A 27,973-nucleotide genomic window follows, 5' to 3' on the forward strand; every position below is an offset into this window, starting at 1 on the left:
TTATAGGTAAATTGTTTTAATCAATAGCTATTCCACAGGACAAATGGAGTATATTTTTGAGGAAAAGTTTAAAAATGTTCCAATTTATCATCTGATTACTATAGAAGATATTTTGGTGTGTTTGCTCGGATTAGCTGCTGCTTGTTTTGTATAGTTCATAATGTAACTTCTCAGGAAGCAAAACAGTCCATAAAGAAAGACAAGGCAGCATCAAGAAGTATTGATTAATAATGTATATGACATTTAACTTCAGCAGTATATGACATTCTTCGATGAAGCATTTTAACTGAGTATGTAAATTAAAGAACTTCATACAGTGAAAAAATGTGGTGGAATTTTTATGAGCAACTGAAAACTGAAGCTTATTGTTCTTTAAAAGCTCTGATTTTATATATATAAAAATTAGAATATTGAAATGCAAGTTGCAGTTTGAGTTGACAATGTTATCGTTATCCTGGATGCTGTTGCTTTGTGTCAATTTCACAATAGCAAAGTGGTTCTCTGCCCTGTGTGCTATTTCTTCTTTGTGTTGTTGATATTTCACGTATTGATACACCACGCGGTTGTGCTGCCGTTCAGAAGGACCTCCACAGGCTGGAGAAATGGGTCAACGGGGGTCCTGCACAAAGGGCTCGGGGCAATGCAAAATCCTGCAGCTGGGAGTGGAGGAATAACCCCCTACACCAGTAGAGACTGGGGGCTGCTGGCTGGAAAGCAGCTTTGCAGGAAAGAATGCGGGTGTCCTGGTCAACACCAAGTTGAGCATGAGCCAGCAGCACGCACCCTTGTGGCAAAGGCAGCCAGCCAGCCTCCTGAGCTGCATTGGGAAGAAGACTGTCAGCAGCACGTCAAGAGAGGTGAATCTTCTCTTGTACTCAGCCCCAGGGAGATGACCGCTGGCGTGCTGTGCCCAGGGCTGGGTTCCCCAGTGCAAGAGTGAGATGAGTGTCCTGGAGTGAGTCCAGTGGAGGACTGCAAAGGGGATGAAGGGACTGGAGCATCTGTGATATAGGGAGAGGCTGAAGGGGCTGGGGTGGTTTTGTCTGGAGAAGAGAAGGCTTGGGGGAGATGTTCTGAGTGTGTATAAATGCCTGGTGGTGGTGGGGAGTAAAGGAGGTGGAGCCAGAGTCTTCTGAGTGGTGGTCAGGGGCAGGACAAGAAGCAATGGGCACGGGTTGAACTGCAGACAGTTGCCTTTAAAGGTCAGGAAACAGTTTTTTACTGTGAGGGCAATTGAACAGTGGGACAGGTTGCCCAGAGGCATTGTGGAGTCCCCATCCTTGGAGACACTCAGAAGCCATCTGAGCGTGGTCCTGAGCAACCTGCTATAGTTGACCCTGCTTTGTGGAGGGGGTTGGACCAAGTGTTCTCCAGAGGTCCCTTTCAATCTCAATTATTCTATGAGCAATACAAAACTAGCCTGGCAAATCAAAAAAGCCCGATTTTAACCCATACCAGTTTCATACTGTAGTTTACCATATGGCTACATGAACAAGGAGCAACACAGGTGAAGATGCCTGTGAAAGCTGCTTAATCTCGGCAATATGGGCAGCTGTCATCAAGAGTAACTTTCTTGAACAGAGTAAGCTGCTAATATCTAGTTCCATACCACTACTAGTTAAAGTGTCTGTTTATTTTGGCATTTGGGGAAGAGGGGTTTTAGGTGTTTTGTCAGTGTACGAATAGGATTAGGTGGTTTTTAATTCTCTTCCCATTTTTGGAGACCTGAATTAGTATTGCCCTAGAAAAGCTGTCGTCTTATGGGAGCAACCGAACAGCCTTCATCCAAAGGAAGATCTTAATTTAAATTCAGCACTGTTACTGACAGAATTGTATTATTCCTTTCAACAGCATATCAACTGTAATACTGCATCCACTCCAGACTTAGAATTCTCTTCGGATTTCACCCTGACCATTACAACGAGCACAATGTGTACGGTAAGACAATTTTCATTTCTTCATATATGGTCAGTATCACATTGGACTAATAGGCAATGCATTAATTAAGCTTCATTTATCATCAGTCCTTGCCTTGAAACATTCATTTCTGCAGTACAGAGGTGTCAAATGAGCCCTTTTTGTAGAGAGATGGATGTAAAACTCCAGTCATAGTGTTATGGTAGAATATAGGTAGATGAGGAAAGGGAATGATAAGGAGCCTTAACATTGGGGTCGTTCTGTTTTGTTCTCTAGCCCGTTTTCTGTTCAGACATGTTGTTACCACTGTGCTCAAGAATGATGCAGTCCCTATTCTCAGAAGAGCTTTTCTGAGTTTAGTAAAAAGAGTGAAAAACAAAATAGATATGGGAAAGGTAGACTATAGCTCATGTAATAAACATAGAGCAACTTATATGGCAAACAGAGTTTCTCAAGCAGGGAAGTTCATGAACTCTACATGTGAAGGCTGAGGGGGAACAAATACAGCATTAGAATCTGAATCTGATAACCAGGGGGTTTATTGCATCTGTTTCATTGTATGCAAGTTAGTATTTTTACTTTATGTAAGTTAATAATGACTTACATTCAAAAGAACACTAATTCTAGAAAGGCTGTGGAATTTGATTGGAGGGGAGTTCTAATTACAGCAAACACAAGCTGCTTCATCTTAGTATTACAGACTATGCTGCATTAAATGGAGTGAAGAATCTTCAGCAAATCTGAGTCTGTGATCTCACTCGAGTGAGTATTATTTGTCTATCAAACACTAGTCAATGTGAAAAGAAAGAAAAGAAGGAAAAAAACTTTCATTCTGAGCTTTAGAATTAAATGAAAACTTAGTGCTAGGGCATCCTTCAAACACTTCTTTGAAGTTGTGCCTACATTGTTCAGTATGAATTTACATAAATACACATTCATTTTGCAACTTTTTTTCTTGGTCATTCAGTATCTGGTAGTTATGAAAACACAGGGAGAAACACTGATTTTTGTATTAATGAAAAATGTCCCCTGTTTTTTTCCTGCAAGGGCCCATGCAGTTTACGTTGCGTGTTTTGTGTTCCTTTTTGGAAGTATAAGTCAAGGAAGATACCTAAACAGTTTTATTTAACATATTTTGTGTAAGGGTGTGAGTGACTTCTGATATAAAGGTGTTATGAATGTGTTTAAAGCTAAAACAAATTAGGTATTCCAACATGAATATTTAAGTGTTTAGATTGGTACCTATCTGAGGATACCTTTTTGATTTGGCTTAGTTATGATGCACAGCTTGCTTTCTTTGTTGGAATAAGGAAGGAAAGAATCAAATAGGTGGATTTTTGTAGTGTTACTGTTAGGCAGGGCAGTTGGAATAAAGATGAGGTACAGATGAGAGCCTGGTGGTGGCTTAGATTAATGCATTGAGTTTTTGAATGCTAAATGATAAGCAAATGCAGGATGACCTAATTTTCACGGGTTTTATGATTGCATTAATATGCTTTTATATTCAACATCAGTTATAAATGCTTTCTACCGATTTATTCAAATATCCCCATCAAATTTGACAAAAGTTTGTATTAGGCTCTGAGATCTGTAGTACAAACTAAAATTTTCATAGTCTAGTGTATTGTGATACTTCTGCAGGGAGTTTCATCCTTAGCTTTAAGTTGCAGCACATCACAGAATCAAGTCCAAAGGGGTAATGGGTAGCTAATTTTAAATATATTGTGATAAGTCTGCTACAACTGGTTTATTTGTCTTTCGCATGAAGAGATGCAGGCTTCCTCTGATATGGACACAAAGAATATGTTGCTGTATAGTGTGGACGCTTAAGCTGATAACAAAATCTTGGATACCTATGTCAAGCAACGTACTAGCTGGTTTTGGATGGGCCTGTGGGTTAGTTTGTGCTGCTGCATTTACCACCGCTTTTGCTGTATAACAGGATGCATAAGAATTTGTTGGTGTTAAAAAGTGAAGTATATAATTATAAAGTGAAGGTATATAATTTAAAGTATTGTTATTAGTGTGAGTTAGTAGCTATGTACAAATACTTCATAGTTATTTTCTCAATTATCACCAAATTAAGTAAAGATACAGTAACCTCTTGTTTTTTATTAAATGGAAATCTATATATTTTATTGTGCATTCACAAAAAAAAAAAATCTCCTGTTTTTTTGTCATAGAATCATAGAATAATTCTAGTTGCCTCAGGGCAGGGTCAGCTTTGATTTCAGACCAAGCTCCAGTACAGTCCTGGGTTAATTTTCTTAATGTGGCCACTTTTGAATAACTGATTAGTTAAACAGAAATCTTGACAAAATCTTGGTGATCTTTTTGATGTTTGGGTAGAGTAAAATAGCTTATTTTGTAAACATCTTTTTCCCTAGCACTAGACCTTTAAGAAAACTTCATTTCTGTTCTATGAAATCAAGATGTACGCCTCCATTTTATGACTTCCAGGGAGAAGGGGAGGGAAGTGGGGGAAGAGCAGTGTTTCTGAAATTTTGCAGTGAATGCAGGTTCTAAAAAATGATCAGAACTCTGTAAAGTATTTTGCACTTCATCATTTAGGTTTATTGACACTTTGAGTGAAATTTCCACTCTTTCTATGATGGATTGTAGAAGTTTAGTTGGGGGTTGACAGTTCATCCATCATATCAGGCTGCCTAACCTTGCAGTAAATGAACAATAAAAGTCCATTATTTATGTTGAGAATTTTTGAGGAGATGCTTTAAGATTGCAATTTGTCCTTTGAAAAAAACATTTGATGTTTTTCTTGTTTGCATCTGTGTTCTGTTGTTCTAATGGCTTTTCATTTTTTGCACAAAAAGAGAAAGCTGCATATATTTCCCGAAATTCTAGCTTTTTGTACTTGTCCTGATTTTTGCATTTTTAAAATATGAACATTTTAAAATATTTTTACTTAATTTACAAAAAAAAAAAAATTCCACAATAATAAGTTTGGAAATCCATCCTTATATGCTTGTATATATCAGGGGTTTTTAGCTTACAACCTAAAGTTCATTGCAAGGCAGCTTTTTCTCAGCCCTTTCTGTGCCATAAAAGTGAGAAAACAGATTTGGTTGTCTTATTCCTAGTGTTGCCATCAATAACAAAGCTAACTTCGGACCAGTGTTACCATCAGAACGAGGACTCCTGTTAAGTGGTCTGTCTTTAAAAACCAAGCAAGTGGAAAGCTTAGGTGCACGGCGATAGGTTAGTTGTTTTGTGGATCCTGTTGCAGATCAGCTCCTAGTTTGCTCTGTGTCATCGGGTTGTGGGGAGTGGGTTTCCATGCTCCTTCTTTCCAAGGCACGGTGTGGGTCCAGAGGAGTATATGGTAGACATTCTTACATGGAAATGCCTCAGCAGCATGGAATGCGTGGTTGCTGTTGCTGAACTTGTTTTTGCAGAAGCTTAGCACTGATGGGAAGTAATTGAGCAAGTACTCGGAGAAAAGAGTTGCGGCCTCGTCTAGTTGGAGTATGAAATGTAATGTTCATCGTTGAAGGGCTAAGCTTTCAGCTGACAACTCTGGAGGCATTAGCCATGTTGGGGTGTGTTGCTTCCTCCCATCAACCTGTTTGCATGTCTGTGGTAACAGGACAGTAAGTTGTAAAAGCCAACAGGAATCAGCCATAATGCAGTCTTTTTACCAACTCATTACCACGTTTGCTTTGATTATGACTTGGAACACCCCCAGGACCCCTCAGGCAGGAGAGGCTGCGCTTCTCGTTTTTGTAGCAAGGTGTTAAATACCTTTAAAATATGACCTTAGTTTTTTCCTCAGTCTCTTTTTTTTTTTCCCCTTTAGCAGATACTCTTTGCAATTCGGTTTTTATTTTAATTCTCAACAGAGAAGTTGACCTCTTCTGAATTTCCCCGTACTTTATTTCTGTTCTTGTAAATTGTTCTGGTGAATGCTTCAGGGAGGATTTCATAAAGGCTGCTTCACCTAGGAGAGAGTTAGGAACAGAGCTTTTTTCCTGTTCTTTGGCGGGAGGGACCACGGGAAGATTAGCCTCTCAAGCCTAATGCTAACCTTTGGGACTTGCCACCCACCTCTTTCTCATCCTTTGCTTTTATTTTTGTTTTCCCCTCCATTTTGCGTTGTCACTTTTTAGTACAAACCTTTTACTTCCTGAAAACTGATAATGCAAGTGCTGAAATAGATATTTCTCTTCTTTCTAGATATTATTACTGTTCTTGCTCTTGGAAAGCCTTCTTGCTGACCTCTTGGCTAATTATCTGCTGCCACTTAATTGTACTAGAGGGTGTTTGAAAACCATGCAGTTCAGAGGGCAGTAGGCTAACCGTTTTCTGGTTTTAGATAAATGGACTAAGGACATAAATGCCCAGACTTAGTGATGAGCTTGTGCAAAATAGAAGAACTATGCAGTTCCCAAAACCTAAGAGCATAGTATTAATTGACGCATACCTGATTTGTCTGTTCTTCCACCTGTAAATTATTTTAAATTCCTTTCATACTTTTGTATGACTGAAAAAAACCCCTAGCGGCATATTAAGTCATGCTTGTAACCGATCAGCCTGATGTCTCTCCGTAGGTGCTTCCTAAGCGTATTGCAGATGATCCTGTAATTTATTGAGTCATATGTCTTAAAAAAAAAAAAAAAAAAAAATGCTTGGTGCTCTAAATAGGTTTTTCTTCCAGGTGTGAATTACATAAGTCTTCAGGAAAAAAAAAATCCATATAAACCTGAGAAATATGGAAAGATTGAGCAAAAATAAACATTTTAAATGTGACCTTGTATGTGTTGCTTAGTCTTTCAGAAGTTATTGTGGGGCGGGTGGGAGTCAAGGCTTTCTTCAGAGCACGTATTCTTTCTGTTGATATTTCTTTTATTCCTCCTGTGGTTTACCACAAAGTACTGTCTTTTAGCATTAAGTTTATTTATCATTATTTTAGCTTGCAAAGATTGAAGATTTTCAAAGCATGAAACAGTTGCATGGAATCATTATATGAAATTGTTTCAAAGCACTTCAAGTTGACTTGATTTCAGTCTTACAAAGATAATGGCCAAAAATAAATTTAATTAGCCTGCAAAAGTGCGTTTTCCTAGTAAAGAGCTAGGGTTTGTCACTGCTGATTTTAATGAGACATCTGGCTAATATCAGTTAGTAGATGCTGCTAGGAAAATATTCCATTAATTGTATTCTAAGTTGATCACCGTGTGAGCTTTTGAGATAAAACATAATGGTGATTACCCTCGGTGTAGAAATCAATTGACAAACTTTCTCTTTGTTTGCGAGCGTTCCCCCTGTGAGTCCATCAAGGTTGATCTTTCCTAGCTGAATAACAATATCCCCTGGGAGGAAAATGGCAGTATCTCTTCATTGCTCCCAGGAGATCTTGTCAAAGAGCAGGGGATGTGTATAAAAAGTGGGAGGGAGGAAGGGGGGTGAAAGAAGGATAATGAACCAGAGGACGTGACTGATGTATTAAAACCTTTAGAAGGAAAAAGGAAGTTGAGTTGACTGGAAAAAATGATTTTGACTAAGGAAAAATCTTTGCTTGTTAAAGACGTCTTAAATGTTAGCTTCATTTCTTCATGTCCAGTCTTCCACTTGGGAGCCAAAAAGAAATATTAGCATATAAGTCTTCAATTCCAACCTTAGGTGAGAAATTAAATTTTTTAAGCTAAAAGTTGGAAATCTGGCTTTGGGTACCACGGTTAAACACACCTTGAATGGCCAATTTTTGTTTAAAGGAAAGACTACTCTATCATATTATGAAGCAGGATTTGTCCTTCTGATCTATTTAGTTATTGGTAGCCTCCTCTGCAGTGATCTCCAGATTCTTAGTCTCTTTAAAAGACAAAATTGTTGGGTTTTTAATAGCGAGGGGTTTCTTTTCCCTGTGATAAAAACGCAGCAGCTCTGCCGTGTGGATGACAAACATTCCATCTCCATGCTTGGATAAACTCCATCAAAAGCACATTATCTCCCACTTCTGTGGCCAGCTGTCTAATTGTATTTGTTGTAGCCACTCACTGTTGGAACATGATACTAGTGAAGAGCAAGAATGATAAATTACTCACTGTAGGTGATAGCGATGATGATAATTTTTAATTTCCTTGTTCCTAAGTGAATTGGTAAGGTTGCCTTTATGAGTTCTCATAAGGAGTCGAGCAGTCTCATTTGTTTTATCCTGTTAAAATGCTTTATGTACACCCAGCCATTTTCTTGAGAAAAAAGCCTTAGTATTCAGATATATTTGAATTAAAATTTAGACTCCTCTTCCTATTTCAGCTAAGGGCTCTAAGTGGAAGAGTATAAATAATATGTACTAATATTAATCTATTACATACGTTAAAGCTTTTTTTGATCTTAATATGTTTGGTACGTTACATGAACAAATGGGGAAAAAATAGGCTCAAAATAATTTATCTGGGAGGGAAGAAAAATATGTTGAAGACAAGTGAATCTTACTGGGAGGACGTGCTTCATTTACAGTTTTTCTTTGTTTGCTTGGACACTTTAGAAACCCTCAGTGATGGATGAAGACCATAAGCTGTTTTACATGAAAAATAATATTTCTGCAGTGTTTCCTAATATTGAACATCCTTTGAGGCTAGAGCATGTGTCAGGCTAGAGTTGCAGTTATTTATTACCAGTTTAGAAATCGTTATTTTTGTTTTCCTCTTTGATGGTATTCAAGAGACTGGCACTTGAAAGATTATTCCAGAGAAGGCTGAAGTTCTTGTTGATTAGTCGTTGGTGAAGTTGTAAATGAGCTATCAAAGGTGGAGCAAAAAGATGAGGAAAACTGCAATGGAAGAAATAACTGTTATCATTATGCTTAAAAAAAAAACAAAACCAAACCACCAAACAAAGCAGTAGTTGTGAAACATCGTCTAGAATTTATGGGGGCATTGTTTAGTTTGATTTCTTGTAAAAAAGATGCCACCTTTAATAAAAATCGGGCCAGTCCTATATTTCATTTTAATATGCTTGTGTCTGTGATTGCTTCTAGTATGCCACTTGTAAGTGATTTTCTTTTTCCTTATATTTTGCTGCTTAGCTGCATGTGTTAAATTTTACAAGAAGGGAGGACTTAATCTTCCTTCAGCCCGCTGTCGACCAACACCCCGAGGTCCTTTTCTGCCAAGCAGCTCTCCAGCCACTCTTCCCCAAGCCTGTAGCATTGCATGGGGTTGTTGTGACCCAAGCGCAGGACCTGGCGCTGAGCCTTGTTGAACCTCATACAGGTGGCCTCGGCCCATCGATCCAGCCTGTCCAGGTCCCTCTGTAGGGCCTTCCTGCCCTCCAGCAGATCAACACTCCCGCCCAACTTGGTGTCATCTGCAGACTTACTGAAGGTGCACTCAATCCCCTCATCCAGATCATGGATAAAGATATTAAACAGAACTGGCCCCAGTACTGAGCCCTGGGCAACACCACTTGTGACTGGCCGCCAACTGGATTTAACTCCACTTACCACAACTCTTTGGGCCTGGCCATCCAGCCAGTTTTTTACCCAGAAAAGAGTATACTCATCCAAGCCGTGAGCAGCCAGTCTCTCCAGGAGAATGCTGTGGGAAATGGTGTCAAAAGCTTTACTAAAGCCTTTGACAAGGCAAAGAAAACTTTCTTTCTGTATTAGAAATGCGGTGTCATTTACGAATTTTTTGAAAATTAAATGTTTGCTACTCCTAGAATAGTTGACTACTTTGAACATGAAAAGATTTATAAAATTGAGCTGTAACAAAAAAAAATATACGCTCTGGATTTAAGATGTTGTGGTAGGAATTAATTGTTAACATTTGTACTTATTTTCTGCTAGATGAATAAAATCAGACCATCATAGTAAGACTATAATGGTCTATTCTTGGAATTCCTAGATTGCTTAAGGCAAAGCTTGAGTGGTTGTAAGAAGCTGTCAGCTTCTTTTCTGGTATGAAGAAATCATTAAATTGGGTGTGAAGAACAAAGTTCCTTTTTGACATAGGCCCATCCATTCTTTAGGCTAAGGTTTTCTAGATTAACTGCAAATATGAAGTTTCCCTTTCTCTTGGGTTCCTTCTTTGCTTGCTTGCTTTCTACAAAAAGGTTTTAGAGCTACGATGAGATCCTGCATGCCCTCCCTGTATTTTGGCATAGAAGCAGCCCAGCCTATTTCTTTTGATAAAACTTTTAATTGAATGATGAGTTTCGTACACGGATGTATTGCAATGGGTGCTAGGAGTTGTTGAAGGAAATGGAGAAAACAGTATCAGTAGCTAATTACTTACCAACTTAAACTTTAATATAGGCCCAGGACCATCTCAGCCTTGAAACTCATTATGACTGTTGTTACTGATTGCTTTTCTTGTTCTACAGAATATTCTGGTGGGTTTTAGGAAGGCCAGGTGTGCTCGTTTTAATGAGTCTGTAGGTATTTGTGTAGCTGGCTTGAGATCCCTTCGGCCTGGGGCAAGTCAAATATAACAAAACAGCTCAAAAGCAGAAAGATCTCAAAAAGGCAACAGTATATTTAAAAATTTAACTATAGCATAGCGTTTCGTCGAGCATGTAAGTGTACATATGCTATAGAGGACCATACAGAACAACCCTTGTCTTGAGAAGAGCTGGTGAATTTAATAATTCCTATAACGTGTCTGTTCAGAAATAGAACTGAACTTTGTGAAAATAATGTATAATTTGGATAAATGGAATGCCTTCTAAAGTGCTGTGTTGTTGGCAGGGGAACACGTGCAATCTAGCACATCAAATCTTCCATGTGAAATCAAGAAGAGGAAAGAAAGAAGGTAGTTAATTTAGGCTGGAGATACTGGGAGGCTTTAGGATAGACTTGACCTTACCTTGACCTAGTTACATGCAAGTAACTCTACGTCTGTTGAATAGCAGGTTTAAACTTTTGGTTTGGTTTCTTGTTTTACAGGGTAAGCCACAGACTGTGTGCATCAAAGTGGGATATACTTAATCCGTGCATTTTCACTTTCTGTTTTTCCTTAACTGTAATTGGCTTGTAGAATAGCTGCCGTAGTGAACATTAGAAAAACTTTGCAGCTGGTCAGTAGCTACTGGGTTTGGTATTAGACTTTTTGTTTTCTCAAAGATTTAAAATACGAGGGGAGAGATATCTATCTGGAGATGAAACACAGTGTTGGTGAATGATGGCAGGTTGCCTAAAAATGTTTATTAAAAACAAATTACATAGCTGTAACCAATTTCACAAAGAAAAATCAGCAAACCAAGTGTGTGTGGGGGTGTTTTTTTTAGTTGGTTCGAAAAGAATTTAATGGATCAATGTACAACTCTTCTCTGTAATCCCTTGAACTCTTGAACTCTGTAATCCATGGAGCTCTGCATAAGGTGGTCTTTGTCACGTGTAATAATTACTGTTACTATCTTTTGATTTAGATAGTCAAATTCAGTGTTTCAGGTTGTTTCAGTTAGGGAAATCATTGATTCTGTAAGGAGTAAGGTGGTTATTTATCCTGGTCGCTTACAGAAGGTGTACAAGTCCTGTTTCCCTGAGCACAGGAGGTGGCAAATAGCAGGGCACAGTTTCCTTGCTTTTGTAACTGCAGTTTCTTTTCAGCCTGAACTTGATCCCAAAAGAATGCTAACTCGGGGACGTTTTCTCAGGGTAGCATGTAGGGTATTTTCTTTTACTTCTTGCTACCAAGTGTATAGATAATTGCATTCACCTTAGCTATGGTGTGTCTGCTTGGAACTTATAGCTTTTTGGTCCAAAATGTAGCTTGATTGTCTCATTTTCTCTGGAAGCCAATTTTTTTCCCCTCAATTCTTACCGTATTTTTGTTGTGGCACTCTTGTTTTCCTTTCTCCAGTAATCATATCCTAGGTCTTACTTGTAAGCGTATCAACAGTATTGACCTGATGATTGAAAAATATTTTTCAGTGTTTTAGTAGATCTCTGACTAATGTCCAGAAAAGATTGTGCATCAATAAAAGTAGTCTGATGGGTCAATAAAGCTTTGTCAAAACCTTCTCAATCTTTACTCAAAAAGGCATATTGGAGACAAGGCTGTAATTCACTTGGGAATGAGATTCTCAACACTGAGTGATAGGACTTTACTTAGGGGATGAAAGAACCACCGTTTCCAATGTCTGGTGCTCATTTGTCACGAAGGTCCCTCAGTGTCTCCTTGGTTCATTTTTTTAAGAATATTTGCCCACGTTGGAATTTGGAACTTGCCAGGCTTCGCTGGGGTGCCCTTAGTTGAAAAGCTAATGCAGGTGCTTTAGCGTAGGCTTACTTCTTACTTGCTTTTAACACGTTATATTCTCCACCACCTTAGTGAAATCTGTTCTGGATTTAGACTAGAGAGGAAAAATACCAGAATGGTTTAGCTATCATTCAGATTACATATTTCACAATGATAAAGCCCTATGCCTTTCAGTTTGTTACCTTAATTCTGTGAGCATGTTTGACTTTTTTTTTTTTTCCCCTTCACAATCTATCTCTGAGTCAAAATGAAGGGCATGCTACAGAACTTGTCCTGAAATTATTCAGAACAACCAGTTTCCTAGACTTAGGAGAAAAACACTGGTGCCATGAGAGGAAGGTTATTATCAGTCGTTTGCAGTGAGTTTTCTTGCAACGACTTGCCATCGAATTGGTACGTAACTTGTTTGAGTGTGCTGTAGCTGACGTGGGGAGAATCCCTTCCTGCTGTCACAGGGTAGAGCGTCCCCAGCTGCTGGAGCTGAAGTTACTCAAAAGCTCTCTTCTGGGTCATTTCTTCAGGCTGACATACAACAGCATAACTGCCTTGGGCCCACGGTCTGATCTGCTTTAGCCTTTTCATAGGAGACAGTAGAAAGCAAATGAAGGTCAGCATGGACAAGTTTTTAGAGGCAGAACTGTGGAGTGGATGGTATTTTATTAGGGTCTTCCAGTTCTTTATTTGAATTCTTTGAATTTCTGAGACTCTCACAAAACTTTTTTTGCCAAAAAAGCAGGCCAGTATTAAAAGACTGTGTAACTAATAGTGTCGGTGTACTGTTTTGTGTGCGGACATTTTGTATTTCTCTTCAAACTGAAAGAAAAGTCCCACTAATGAATTATGCACTGAAGAGAGGCTCTTTGAGGTTAGGAGAGGGATGGCAGGAGGAACAGAAGTGTTCTGAGGAATCCTATGGAGAGTTACTGTTAGAAACTATTTAACTGCTGAAAAGGCCAGCATGAGACATTTGTGAATCTTTTTCGTATCTGTGTGTGTAGTAGAGGAAGAAAAATATTCCCTGCCTGGTTATGCTCTGCCTCTGTTCACAGGGAGCTTTTGTGGAAAATAGTGTTGAGCTACGCAAAGAGCGAACACATCATGCAGGATCCCTCGTACCGTGCGTGCATTTAGTGAGGGTCATGGGAGTCGTAGAGGACAAGGACTGAATTTTATGCTTGTGGGTTTGCACATCTGAAAGGCTGTTTTCTCATATGTCATTCTAGTTGCAGTTAGGGTTTGTGGGTTATTTTGATTTCTAGCATGCTTGAAAGCATAAATCTAACCTTGCTTCTGTTATTAAAGGCTTGAAAAGGAGTAGAAGCACCAATAGACGTGTATATTAATGATATACTTTTACTTGAGTGTCACTATTACTCCTTTATCATATTTGCATTTTCCTCTTTTGTTTATAGGCAGTCGCTGGTTATTTTGATATATTTTTTGAGAAGAACTGTCACAACAAGGTGAGTATTTGGGCTTATGCATTTAAAAAACATCTTTGAGAGATAAGGGTGGTTTTGTACTTTATTCTGCCTCAAGGTGTTTGGCAGTGAGTCTGTTTTGCTGTAGCAAACACTTCATGTGTATGTGTGTTTGGTAATTGATTGATGTGGTGTGATATCAAAAATGTTGTTCTTGATCAAACTCTTGAACTCTTCCATTGCAGGTCTTGTTTTCAACTGGTCCCCAGTGTACCAAAACACACTGGAAACAGACAGTTTTTCTCCTGGAGAAACCAATTCCTGTAGAAGCAGGTATATTTAAATTCACTTGTGGTGCAACAGTGGTTGTGTTACATTGCTGTTATTAAATTTAAATCCTAACACTTACGTAATTCTTGAAGTATTTTAAGAAGAACTAGTATATAAATCTTTCAACTGCTGTTAAAGAAATTTTTTTGTTTAAGCAAAACACTGGGAAATAGATATTTATCTGTATTCTACAAAATTCATGTAAAAATACATATAAATGTCTGCGTATGTGTATGTAAGCGGGCACATGCCTTATACTTACTTAGCTCTGTACTGTAATTTTGATGAGAAAACTTGTGTATTAAAACATTTCCAAGGCAGAAAAAAAGTAAGACCAGAACACTGCTATTAACATTCTTTTAATTTTAACATTACTAATGTTCTTAAGTATCATATTTGTCAAGTGATTACACAGGATTTTTTGTAGCACTCCTGAACTATGCTGTAGTGTTAAATGAATTGTGAATATATGCATGAGTGTAGTACCTGGCACTGTGGGATTGCTCTTAAATTGAAAACAGTTTCGAAGAACTCACAGCCATGAACTTGATCCATTGAAGTATGGAAGATGTTATTTTGAAACACTGTAAATTTTTATAACATGTATAAGTACCGTAATATCTTTCACCTTGAATTTGATGCGAGTAAAAAGGCTTTTTTTGTCAGAAGGGATAACCCAAAATTCAGATGACAAGTTGTTGAAGTAAGGTTTTGAAGACTAAAGTGATGCTTGTTAGTGGTTTTAATTAGTTCTGTTTTGTAAGTCTTGAAAATACATTTCTCTGCAAGTAGTCAAATATTGTTGCTTTATAGACACAGAAATATGTCCGTGACTGTCACAGGATAGTCATGCAAGAGGGCAGATGTACAACAGGGCGAGAATTATAAGTCTTGCCCTCTTATTCCTGTAGAACTGCACTTTCTTTCAGGCTCTCCTAGTCTTTTTATAATCAAAGGAAATAAAGTATTTATGTTTTTATACTGTTTTATTATTTTATTTTTGTCCACTTAAGCGCTGGGTATTTACTCACCACTATTGAACTCTTACCCGATGGTGAATTAGATGTCTTTGCGGGCCATTTTTCTTTACAGCCTAGCAGGACCAAGGGAGGAACCTCAGAATGGGGCTCTTTTCTGCTGGTCAGTTAATAAGCTCATGGTAATACATAGCCCTGACCTGAACAGTTTATAAATAGACCAGACATATGGGGGGAAAGTGTAGAAAAACTTAGGTGGATGCTGCAAAAGAAACTGAGGTCAAGAGGCTTAGAGATGCTATAGAGAAGTATTGATGTAGATGGAATATTGTCTCTCGTAACAGACCTAATTATGAATGTGAGTGGTGAAAGCAGCATCTGTGCTCAATTAGACCACTTTTTGCGGTTCCCTTTTCCAGCTATCAGCCGTGGCAACTTTTTACCAGGAGCTCCTTTCCTGAAGGCACTATGGTCTATGTTATCTGACAAATCATTTCTCTCTTTCATGCTTTGACTTTATATTCTTAAATAATTTTTATTTGCATATTCTTAGGTCCTGTCAGTTCTTGGGATGCACGTAAGCATTGGTGCATTTGTACTTGGCTTGTGTTCTGTTCGGTTTCTCTTTCTAGGCAAGGCTAGCTAAGGTCTCCTTGCTGCAACTCATTAAGTTTCAATGTCATGGAGTGTGAAGTGAAATTTTAAGTGCAATGACATTTGTTAGAATATGCACATTATTTAATATTACACACATCATTTGACATTTACCAAATGTCTGAAATTACCGGGAGGTGTGCCTGGCTCTAGAATTCTAGTCTAGGTGTGGTGACTTTCTGAAGACAACTGCAGAAACAGTGTGCTTTGAGGCAGTGAACACAACCTAGCTGACATTCAAGATCACTTTTACTGCAACTCCTTCCTTTCTCTTCATTAGCTCATATTGCTTAAAATTATTCCTGTAACAAATCTTGTTACAGCTATGCTTCTCTCTTCTTTCTACCTGTCTCCTTCTCTTCATAATTAAAGTTCCCCTTTCCCATCCTTTTACCCATTCTGTCTGTTTTCCGATTTTATATAAAATTACCGCTTCAATCTAGGATTCTCTACCGGTTGTTTCTAGTGTTAGAGAAGGTTCCAAGAGAAACTCCTGAGGTAATTTTCTTTTCCTTTGTAATCCCAGTGTTGATGTCTGTGGGATATTTGCTGTTCATGGATTGCATAAGCCTATCAGGGCAGAAGGTGTTTCCTGATCCTTACATAGGAATGTTGCTTAATTTAGGTCATTTTTCTTGAAAAACCATTCTCTCTGATTCTTCTCCTTCATTGTTCCAAAAATCGGTTTTCCTCAAGACATGTTACTCTAAGTACAGATTTCCCTATCTTCCATTTTTTCATATTGTTTTTTTTCCTTTGTGAAAATAGTGACTTAAATACTCATCTTGGTAATTTGTGATTAACCATATTCTTTGATTTCTTCAGTCTTTCACTTTCCATTTTACCAGCTAAACAAACTGCTCAAACTGCTTTTGCAGCATATGTAAAGTTCCAGCTGTTTCTCATCTGTCACTTGTTAATGAATTAGCACTGCCTGTTACCTTTTTGCCACATGTGGTGAACTGAACTCCACTCCAAGTGTACTTAGCTTTTGGGGAAATTTTTTTTGTCTTCAAATGGACTGTTCTCAATGTGAGATAGCTGAAAAAAAAAAAGTAATGGTGTTAGATTAAACACATTTGCATCATTTGAAGGCTTCAGCCTTTATGTCCATCCCTGTGTGTTTACCAATACTCATCAATCCTCTGTATAAATTCTTAGAATAAGAAATGTATATATGGCACTGGGAGACACAATGAAGACGACCCACTTGTGACTAAATGTATCAGGACAAGCTCTTTTCTTAGTAAATATTGGAAAATAAACAGAAATAATATGATTTGAGTCTTGCAATAATCTGACCAGTACCCATGGTGGCATTTGCTTTCATTATTTTAATAGGTTGTGAAAGAGGAATTTGGTGATATAAAATGCATTTAAAATGTTTTCCTGTTTTGGAAGCATCTTTCAGACAGGGCAGTGGTTTTTGGTTGGTTTTTTGGGTTTTTTTTGTGTGGTTTTTTTTTTTTTTTCTCAGTAAAGAAAAATGGTTCCCTCAGATTTCTAATTCTGAGTAAAATAGTAAGGCTGCCTTAAAGTCTCTGTCAGATGCTTTATAGCTTTTGGGGATATGCCTAAAGTGTTTATAAAGCACCGACTGTGTTTGGATTTGCTCTGTAAAAGAGGTTGAGCTTACAGGTATCTGAACCTGTTGGATGTTTAACAGGAAAAGGCTGCTTTATGCCATGGCAAAATCGTTTTATTCTGCAGTGTGAACTAGTTAATTTTCTCAGCTGTTTGATGCCAGGTTATTTGTTGTAGAAATAGGTCTACTTTCTCAGCCGTAAAAAAGACCGACTGTTTTGATCTGGATTCTAAAGATAACAGAATCAAGCCATTACAAGCCAAAGGATGGGGCTTGCAACTAATCCTCCCTCCTTTGCCGTTCCTGCCACAGCCTGCCCTAGGTGTGCAATGTTTGCAACTTCTCCGAGGTGGAATGGGAGCTGTTTAATCTAGGTCCAAAGGTCTGGAGAGCAAGGCAATAGAAGTTATACCTAATTAATACTTCTGATTTGCCACTGAATTTCAGCTTGATAACTAGTCACCTTTGTATGTAGTTTTAATGGATAATTTCTGTTGATTTGGTTTAGATTTAATGTGTGAGTGGGGGAGAGTCTCTTACTCCTGATATATTCTGAAAAGCTAGTTTTATTCCTCAAACTGTGACAAGAGACTTGAAGCTGACGCACAATGAAGTAAAACAAAGTAGCATCAGCATGTTGGATATGCTTTAACTGCTTAGCATGCAGTAAAATTAAAGAAACTGGAGAAAGAAACCAGATGATATTTTATTGCCAGAAAAACTGGGTTTTCTCAGACAAAAGACTATTGTATTGTGGACTCCCTACAGAGTACAAGGCTTCACTTAGCGGCCCTTTTAATAGCTTGAAAATGTCTTTATTTTGAAAACAGAAATTGAGGTGCCAAAGCAGTATCTTTTTCTTATTAATGGTCCAAACATGAAATATTCCTGCTAAGTTTCATAAACAAAAAATTATATACAGAATATTCTCATTTGTTTGTCTCAAGCATTTATTAAATAAATAAAATGCTAACAAAAATTATCTTGAAGGGCCCACAGAATCTTTTCAGTAAGAGTGCATTAAGTTAAACCCCAGATCTGTATGCAAGCAAATTCTATTAGCAATAAAACAGCATATTGTCAGCATTTTGTGTTCTTGATATTGCCTTGCAGTGGAAGTAAAACCTTGATTTGTTCTTCTGTGGTGCTAAAAGGGGCTAGCACAGCAAAACTGAAGTAGAACTCACATGACTAAGCCCCTGTAAAATCCTTTATTATCTTTAACTCCCCAGTCTCCATAATTGGGTAGCTGTTTGTAAATTTACAAACTGAAAAATGTTAATTTGTCTACCTAGAGAGTTCTGTTAAAAGTAGGAAAACAACACTGGCACAATTAATCTGTCTGAATGTTTTGATCTTATACTGAAATCCTTCAATATTGTGCATCCCAGTTGGATAATTTGGTTCCTAATTGAGATTTTAGTGTCTGTTTTGCCTGTCTGCAGCTGCAAAATGGTGTCTATAGAACGCTGTCACTTGTTCACTTAAAAGTGATACCTCCAAAAATGATGCTCAGTTTTAAAATCTAGTAATTTTTAAACCTTGAATTTTGAGGTCAGACTAAATCTTGCATGTCTTACGCTCTGTCTTCTGAAATCTGCGGTTTAAAATCATCCTGCTGACTTTCCAGAAACATCTGTAAGTACATATTTCAGGCACTAAATTGAGCGAATCTCTTCCCATGGCTGTTTTATCTTGTTGAAAGATAACAGAAGTTCTGTATCTAGACAGGAAAACTTGGATGGATTTCTTGTGCCATTCTGCGTGGCCCCCTTTGCGAGTTCTGCGACTGCAAGGGGATATGGCGCGTACAGCAACAACAGTCTCGTTTTCTCAGAATTTTGTCATGAATGTTGAGAGAGAAAGACTGAGGCAAGGCTATACAGTTTAAGATCTCTTCTACAAAAAGTGAAATAAGACTAGTTCTAGGTGAGCGAGTTTGGCTACTGCAGCTATACATTTTGGAGGACCAGTATCTGGCCTTCACAGTTCCCTGTGACAACTATTTCTGGTACCTGAGCTATCTTGGGAATCTTGGTCGCTTGCAGCGTGTGCATGTTATCTTAGGCTGCTATACAAGGCTGTCTTACCTTACTCAACCAGCTGTGTAGACTTCTTTGCAGCAGCATAGTTCATAGTTTGTTGTAGGGAGTTGAAACATGCCAGTTTGTTACAAAAACTCTTCAAAGAATATACTCGGGGCATGAAAGGAGAAGATCAAACCTCAACATCGTTTCAGAAGAGGCCGAACAAAGATGTAACAGAAAGGAGTTGGCAAAGAGCTGCTTAGTTTATAAAAGTAACCAGCCGGCGGAAGAAGGGTGTCACAGATCAGATGGATAATACCGAAAGGCAATGACTACTGCTCAGTACAGAAACTGCTCATGGCATCTCATCAGGTTGGGGATGCAGTGAGAGATGTGGCCAAATGGGAAGGTGGTGGTCTGTGTACAGCTGCAGGTGCCTCCAGTTTAAAAAAAATGAATAGGAGGATTAAAGATAAGTTACTGAATTTTAAGGGAAATGCTCGTGGTCCCACCACAAATTATTTCTGTCTTTCGTTGTTCTTTTGCGTTTTCAGAAGACAGACGGGAACTACTATGGGAACTACTTTCTAGCCAACTCTTCTGGAATAATGCTTTTGAGACTTGGTTTTTTCCAGTTCCGTGCTAGACCTCAGCGTTGCGTAAGATTGTGGGTTTGGTTGGTCTAAACCAAAGTAGAAAACTAGATGATGATTAAATTGTCAGTCTCAAGCAAGGACAACCTTATCACGAAGAACAGTGTCAGAGCTTACTGTTGTGTAAATGTGAAGGCACATATGACTACTACTTAGAAGCTTGTGGTTATTGCAGTGTAGGGGATTTGTAAAGATATTTCTCACCGGCAGTTTGGTAGTTAAGGTGTCTTTAGCCCAAATGCACTGCAGTTTTCTAGCAGCTGTCTTTGAAAGAATTCCAGTAAGATCTTTTGTAATTTTAATGTGGGTCAGAGTAAAGAATGCTTTGAGTACCGTGTTCTTACTTGTCTCACTGTTAGCTTCATAAAGCTCATCCACAGGAAGAAAAGAAGGAAACCTGAAGGATCTTGATTGCTGGCTACCTTCAGTAACTCTTCCAATCTTCTTCATAATCAAAGAGGGAAAGGACACCAAGGTGAATTATTGAAAGGCAGGGTAGTTTCTTCACATTACAAGCTCGTTGCCATGGATCATTTTGAGCTTTAAGTAGATGTTATGGATATGTATGCAGGAGACTGCATGGAATCTTTGGATTCAGTCAAATCCTTTCCAATTAATCATGTTATAGACTGAAAAAATACGGTTGTTTGGCCTAAGCACTCTTAGTGATATGGCTCTTGTACTGAGAGGTATCTTCGCTCACGAACTGCAGGTGTACCCTGTGTGTGATTGCATTGCACAAATATAAGTGAAAGAACGATTGCTCGCAGTTTCACTGATGGTAGAAGTCAGAACCAAAATAAACTATTTTAAGTGTTCAGAGCACATGCATAGAGTGTACTGTAATCAGATGTATGTTATTTGGCAGTGGGTCAGTATGGATGTAGCGATGCATTTTTTTTTTCCTGTGTTAGCAAGCTTGTGCAGCGCTTCTGCTGAATTCTGTTTTTTTCTTTTTGAGGACAATTTCAGGACTCCCCAAGGGATAATAAAAATGCAGGAAGGGGATCGTAATGGATTCAGTTTTGTCCTAATCAAACTGCAGTGGCACTGTGTGGTTTACTTGCATTCAACTGAGCGTGATAAGAGCAAGGTGATGCAGCTGAGTCCCAGAGACGGCTTCCTCCAGGCAGCTCAGGACAGCAGAATGGTGAAAAAACATCCGTCATTTTCTATCTCCATGACATTGATTAATTGTTCAGAACTGCCTTTCTGTTACTTGGTTGCACTGCTGTTGTTTGCTTCGGCCCTCAGAAAAGACTCTTTCGAAAGGCAGATTTAATGTGGTTACTGCATAAGAAATAGCTGAGAAAAATGGACTGCTTCGTTTCATTAACTGCCTTTACAAGCAGGATCTGAGGGTTCTGTTCTATGAAGTCAGCTATAATTTATGAAATTAGATTTTTACTTCATTTATTGTATTGCTTTGTATTAATGTTTTAAAAGGCAAGATTGAAGTATGGATTAATTTAAATCATGGAATTTTAGTTCTCAGAGGCTCTTCAGTCTTACTGAATGTTTTAAAAAGATAGGTTAAATAGAAGGTTAAAATATATCAAATAATGCATTTTGTAGCAGTTCTGAAAATCTGTATGTTCAAAGTGGGTTAAACTTCTTAGGTAGAGAGAAGCTATAACGCCCTTTTCTCTTTACCTTGTCCTTAGACCTGGCAAATCTGTCTCTGTCTAAATAATGTGTGAAACCATTTTCACAATTCTTTGCGAATCACATTGTGTTATATCAGTTATTTGTGTCCTAATAATAAAGCTGCACAAGAATTTAAATGGAATCTCCAACTAACTGTTAAATAATGAAAAAAATACAAAATTATCAAAGAATATGTTTTTTTTATCTTTTCTACAGTGTTAGTACCACAGTCATTCTTGAAAAGCTTTCTTTGATGTTTATACTGCAGCCTTTGAAAAAATATCCTGCATTTATTATTTATAATGTGGATCTTGTGTCAGTTTACTGTTTGTGGATGCAACTGAGAATTGTGCCAAACGGAGAATTCTAAAATTTTTACTGAATTTGAAATCAGCTTAGTTTTCAAATTCCTATTTGTTTTCATTTTTGCAATAAGAATATTGAAAACTTCAGCTTTTTAACAGAACATAAAGAATGGCTTTTAAAATTCCCACTAAGTAATGAACAGCTGGGAAATACTTTGGATCCAGTGAGGTAGAAAAGTAGTAACGGTGGATGTGGCTGGTGTGAGGGATGGAGATGAATGGGGCAAGGGAGGCCTAATGGAAGAGTAGCAGCAAACTTACTGCTGTAACTCGAGGTCATGCTCTCCTATTATGTGTTTAGTAGAATCATCCACTTAGATGTAGTTCTTGTGGTTTTAAAATGATGGTATGAAGTGGCTCAGCAATGGGCTTCCTAAATATTTACAAATATAGCTTAAATTGCAGGTCTTATTAAGGACTGAAAATAAATTGAGATGAGTTTTTTCTAGTAACTGCAAGCAGCAATCTTCACAAAAGCATGGTGAAATTAAGAGCTACTTGCTTGGTAAACTCACTAAAAACAAGACTAAAAAGCCTGTATAGGTAATTTTCCTTGCAATATGAGGCAACATCTGTCTTTGTGGATTTTTTTTTTTCTTCAGATATTATAGTATTCACTGCGTGTGTAGTTTCCTCAAGATAAAAAGAATGCAATGTATATGTTCGTCTTCAAGCTAGAGCCAGGCTATAGGAACAGAATTTGTCATTCCAGAGCTTTTGCAATGATATTTAAGGTGCATAAAAGTTTGAGCTGTAACTGATCTTTTGAGTATCTGACTGAAGGCCACCAAACAAGATATCCCGATTCTTCTAGTCCCCCAATGTGTTATAGAAGGTGAAGGTCCTCCAACTTCAAAATTAGTCTCTTGCTGGGGCACGTCATTTCAGATACCTTACTTGAAAATGTTAATGCTGTTGGCTTAAAGTTTTATTCTATTTTTTCTAACATATATATGGCGTTATTTAAAAACTTCACACATGGTCAGATTTAAAAATTAAATCCATTCTGCCTCTCTGCGGTCCAGGCCATTGAATTGCACTTGTTTGTAAATAAATAAAATATAAAATACTAACCTGAAGGTATTTGGCTTCAGCTTCTGGATTGTATCCTGAGCTCTTTTCAAACCATGGTTTAGTTATTTTTGTATGTGACAAGTCTGAAATCATTCCTGTGCTAATCTGAGTTTGAAGCAATCTCTGATGCACAATGTACTCTATTTAGGTAGTTCAAAACTAGTCGAATCTAGTCGTTTCTACTTAAAGGGATGTTGATACCCTCTGGCTTCAGGTTTTTAGTCTACATGCCAAAACCAGGAAGGCATTCTTCACACATAAATACTTGAAATTGCCATGTATATAAATATTTCAAACACTAAGATGTTTAAGAAGTAATCTTTTCATACATACATAACATTAATAGATTGTCATGTATGTCTATATCAACAAAGAAATTTGCATTTGCAAATAAGTCTGCAGTTTGCTTCCATTTCTTTACCTCTTGATTGTTTTTCTCTTTCCATGAAACTAAAGATTTGAAGCTACAGTCTTCAAGTACTAGGTTTACAGCCACACTAATGTTTTCGAAAGTTATTAACCTCTCTCCAGTATTCAGTGGGGACGATGTAGCCCAAGTGTCAGTTGTATATGGTTTAGGGAAATTTATGAAACGCTACCCCATACCTTTGCTCTGCAGAGATCTGAGGCTTTGCTTTTTGTTATGCCCCTGCTTCCCAGCCGGGCACACAAGTCTGGCAGAATCTTTCGGCATTGCCCAGGGAACCTGGAATTTGCTGGCTTTTTGTTGGGGTGTGGGATGGGAGTTGGGGGAAGCAGATGAAAGTTAATAAGAAGATTAAATTCTCTTTGTCCTCCTGTACTGCCTTCTCAGTAAATTTGTGCTTAATACTCAAAAATATGAATAATGTTAATTAAAGTAGCTCCTTAAGTATCTGTAAATCAAGAACTTTGTTGCAAGCTTGGTCTCTCAAAACTGCTTTTTAAATAAAGCTTTCAAATAAGCAAATAGGAAACCCTATGACTAGTTGGGAATGGCTATGGATTTCAGTTTGCGTGACTTTTATGTGATGGATACAAACTTGTAACTTTTGTCTTAAATTTATGTAGCATGAATCAGTTCCTGGAGCTCGCGATATCTGTATATCTAGTTTTCTGCTATTTTCTTATAATAAGGATCTTAGATGCGGGGAAAAAAAGAAGTTAAGAACAGCTGTGCCTATAGAGAAATGGGTTCATTGTCCCTTCGTTCAGTCCTGTATAAAGTTTCAGGCGGTTGCATAGCTATAAAGGCTTTTCACATCTTAGCCGTTGAGTACGTTTGCATGATGATAAAATAGACTGTTAGATCATGAAATTGGACTTACAGATCCACAAATAATCTCCTATCCTGTGTGTGAAAAGCAACACATCTCTTCTTAGAGAGTATACACAAGTTCTTAAGCTGGCACAGCAGGTTTAATTTTTCTCCTCACTTATTTCAGAATCTGAAAGTGCTTTTAAAAGTTAGAACAGACCTTTGAATTAAGTAAAGAATAAATGTGGACAAACTTGATGTGCTGTGGAACTGTAGCTGCTGTTGGGGTGGAACCAGGCTTGATCAGCACAGGCTAGGACAAATGTTAAACAGAAACATCAAGGCCTGAAATTTCTCTAGGACAAAAGCTTTTACTTAAATTTAGTAACACCAAAAGTGAGAGTGCCTCTTTAGATGTCTCTCAGCTCTTTCCTTCTGTGTCTAAGCGTTCTCTCTGGTTTTAGCTGAAGCGCATATATGCCAAGTGTTATGGTCGAGAAAGCAAGTTTTGTCTTACAAACTGTCAGGCTATTAATAATGTGTATACTTGAAGTGCTGTGAAGACTTCTGTGTTAATGTTTCCTGCCAGATAAAAACATTACCTAATCAGAGCTTAAATGAAATGCAGTGCAAATAGAAACCACATGGCATATGTGGTAGGAAGTGGAATAGGTTTTTGTGGTTGCTTGGTTTACTCAAAGTTGATAGTAGTCATGCGTTTAAATTAGGGAGCTCAGCAAAGGAATAATGCAATATTAAATTTTGTGGACTAGCAGTTTTGCTTTTTTATACCTTTATTTTTATATTACGTTTTATTACTGCTAATAATTTGCTTACTTCATGGATGGAAATCTATGTTCAAGAATTTAAAGACGTTAAATATCATTTCATGAGAAAACGAGTTGATATTTGAAGCTCGGAGGTGGCGGGGAAATAGTACAATGGTACTTTGAACTTGTCCAGCTGAGACTTGTCCGTGCCTGGAAATGCTAGGTAGTGATGTGCAGATCCAACTTAACCAGTGCTGTGGTTTAACCCAGCAGGCAGCTAAACACCACACAGCTCACCCCCCTGCAGCGGGACGGGGGAGAGAAACGGAAAAAAGGTAAAACTTGTGCATTGAGATAAAGACAATTTAATGGGACAGAAAAGGAAGGGAAAATAATAATGATAAAAGAATATACAAACCAAGCGATACACAATGCAATTGCTCACCACCTGCTGACCGATGCCCAGCCAGTTCCTGAGCAGCGGCTGCGCACCACCACCCCCCGCCCCCTGGCCAACTCCCCCTAGTTTTTTTTGTTCAGCATGACGTCCTGTGGTATGGGATAGCCCTTTGGCCAGTTGGGGTCAGTTGTCCTGGCTGTGCCCCCTCCCAGCTTCTCGTGCATCTCCAGCCTCCTCGCTGGCAGGGCAGTATGAGAAGCTGAAACGTCCTTGACTAGTGTAAGCACTGCTCAGCAACAACTAAACCATCAGTGTGTTATCAACATTATCCTCATCCTAAATCCAAAACACACCACTATACCAGCTACCAGGAAGAAAATTAACTCTATCCCAGCTGAAACCAGGACAACCAGATACAAAGAGAGGTTTATGTATCCAAGGAGTACAGAGTTTTTCCCCAGTCACAAGTAAAATAATTGGCAGATCAGGTCTTTGGGTGAGTCATCTGAGAAGTAAAGCATCAGACATAACTCAGCACCTCACCAGGTTTAACTGCAGTTAATCTGACTTATGTTTGTTAAGACTGTTGCTTAGAGCTTTGAAAATGTAAAGGAAACTTTTGTAGACTTGTTTAATTCCGATTAATTTGGAACAGCTTCTCAAGGAACATGTGGGTATGTAAGGCATCTTTGTTGTTACCATGCATGAGTCGGTAATGTAAGCCTAGTAATTTTCTTTTTACTTTTGCAGGAGAGGCCTTGAGAGGAAAGATAATGGTCCGCAAAAACAGAAAGGATCCACGGTCCCTCTTTATAACCCTTTCAGTGAAGGACACACAGCAGACCTACAGCCTTCAGTGAAAATTCTGTGCATGTAACTTTGGGAAATGTTAAATTTAAATGATAGATTTAACTGTTGATAACTGTTTCTAAACACCCAAAAATGGTAAACTCTTAGATTTGTGTATGTATACACACACACAAGAATATGAAAAGTTTACCTAGAATTGAGAGAGTACTGTTTGGATGCTTTTGCACTGGGATATGGAGACTGACAACAAAATCAGATTCTGCTGTGTTTCACATGATGTGGGGAAGGCAAGAAAGATGGTTTTGGGTTACGTGAGACTGGTGGGGGAGAAAAATCAGATTAAAGTCTTGCTGTGAGGAACAATAAATATGATCTCTCAATATTGTTTTATTCTCCAACTGGCAAATTCCTTGCACAATTTTTTTTTTTTAGGAAAGAAGAAGCTAAATCATGTGCTGGTGTACCTCAACAGCAGCTGGAAAGTCCCAGCAGGAATAAGTTTGGAATTCCAGCTGCAGGATTGCAGCAACAAAGACTTTATTACACTTCTATAATTAAAAAGTTGTATCACATTTCAGTTACATTTATCTAAATAAATGAACCGAGTATGTTATATAATGCAGTTGCCGGTTTCCTTGTTTTCTATGTAATTGGAAATTCTTCTATCTGTCCAGTGATGGCTCATTTATTTGTGGCTACAGTTTTTTCTGTACTAGCCCATTGGAGCATGGGTGGATGGAAGTGTATATTTCAGCAGCTTTAGGAAAAATGCTATGAACAACTAGCAGCAGTTGCTGAAACAGTGGATTTGGTTTGGCTGCTTGCAGAAACAGCCTATGAACAATCAAGGACTGACGTGCGTGTCGTGATGTTTAAACACTTTAAACTGCAATAGAGTTGGAATGGTAACGCCATGCAGTTTATGCACTTGCATTGTACACGTATATTTGTGTTGAAAGTGGTTTCAAAAATTGTTTCAAGAAGCAAAGATGGCAGTGTTTTGCTAGTGATCTCTGAACTGCTGTTAAAATGATGTTAGAACCTTTTTTAAAGGACTAAGACAAGAAGGAAATTCCCTTGGAATCTGCTCAACAAAGTTTGGGTAATTGTATATTGTATAATGGGGTGAAATACTTAATCTTTTGCCTGTAACTAAAGAAGAGTGTTACCAGTGGTAATGCCAATTTGGCAGAAAAGTGGAAACTTCTATTCCAAAAGGTGAAATTCTCCTGCAGGGCAGCACTTGATTTCATACAGTGAAGTGGACATTGAGTAGGAAGCGATAGTTGCTACAGGGCTATTGTATTTTGAACGGAAAACAGACTTGTGGATTTGTCTTTCATCTTACACTGCTTTTATCCTCTCTTGTGGAAACGTGTTGCTTACTAATTTGCATCCAAATAATTTCCTTGGCTGGGGGGGTGGGGTGAAGATTCTTTCCTGGGTGAAAACTATTGAATTTACCTTTAGACCCTTAAATGTCCTGATAAACATCTAGATGTTCAAGAGCTCAGCTCACATCTGCAGCTTAATAGGAATGTTCGGGTGCTGAGCATCTGGTCTGGTTAACTCATTTTAATGGCCTAAATGAGGGCTTGACCACCCATACTGGCACCTTGGCTATTATGTCCACCTAGTAATAGGTATGAATTCATTGCTCGCACTGATTTTTAGATACCTCAATTTTATGCAAGTGGGACTGCACGCAGTTTGTAAATTCTACATATTTTCAGAATTTTGTTTTCAGGATAGGCTTTACTCTAAAAACTTAATAACAAATGAGGCCATTTGCACACACAAAAAAAAAAAAAAAAAAAGATGCAAGATGTGTTTCATAGTACCTGACAAGTATGAACGCTCTACCGTGATGTAGATGATGTGTAAGTCTC

General features: G+C 38.2%; 1 protein-coding gene across 8 annotated transcripts in view; it reads left to right on the forward strand.

Annotated features, from left to right (window-relative positions):
* PRMT3 (protein arginine methyltransferase 3) overlaps positions 1 to 26,702 on the forward strand; it is a 74,511-nt gene extending 47,809 nt beyond the window's left edge. For 2 of the 8 annotated variants that reach the window (XM_087743048.1, XM_087743027.1), the window contains exons 13-16: positions 1,852 to 1,938; positions 13,547 to 13,597; positions 13,801 to 13,888; positions 26,025 to 26,702. In XM_087743048.1, coding sequence (XP_087599174.1) covers positions 1,852 to 1,938; positions 13,547 to 13,597; positions 13,801 to 13,888; positions 26,025 to 26,134 — 336 coding nt within the window. In that variant the 3' untranslated portion in view covers positions 26,135 to 26,702. Of the gene's footprint in view, positions 1 to 579; positions 858 to 1,851; positions 1,939 to 13,546; positions 13,598 to 13,800; positions 13,889 to 20,742; positions 20,932 to 26,024 lie in introns of those variants that run through there. The other 6 variants (XR_015701211.1, XR_015701213.1, XR_015701206.1 and 3 more) reach the window with 5 other exon arrangements.
* Positions 26,703 to 27,973: the final 1,271 nt, after the last annotated feature.

This window comes from Nipponia nippon, unplaced genomic scaffold, assembly GCF_047370975.1.
Source record: "Nipponia nippon isolate SJK-2023a ecotype South Korea unplaced genomic scaffold, ASM4737097v1 scaffold_10, whole genome shotgun sequence".
NCBI classification, from domain to species: domain Eukaryota; kingdom Metazoa; phylum Chordata; class Aves; order Pelecaniformes; family Threskiornithidae; genus Nipponia; species Nipponia nippon.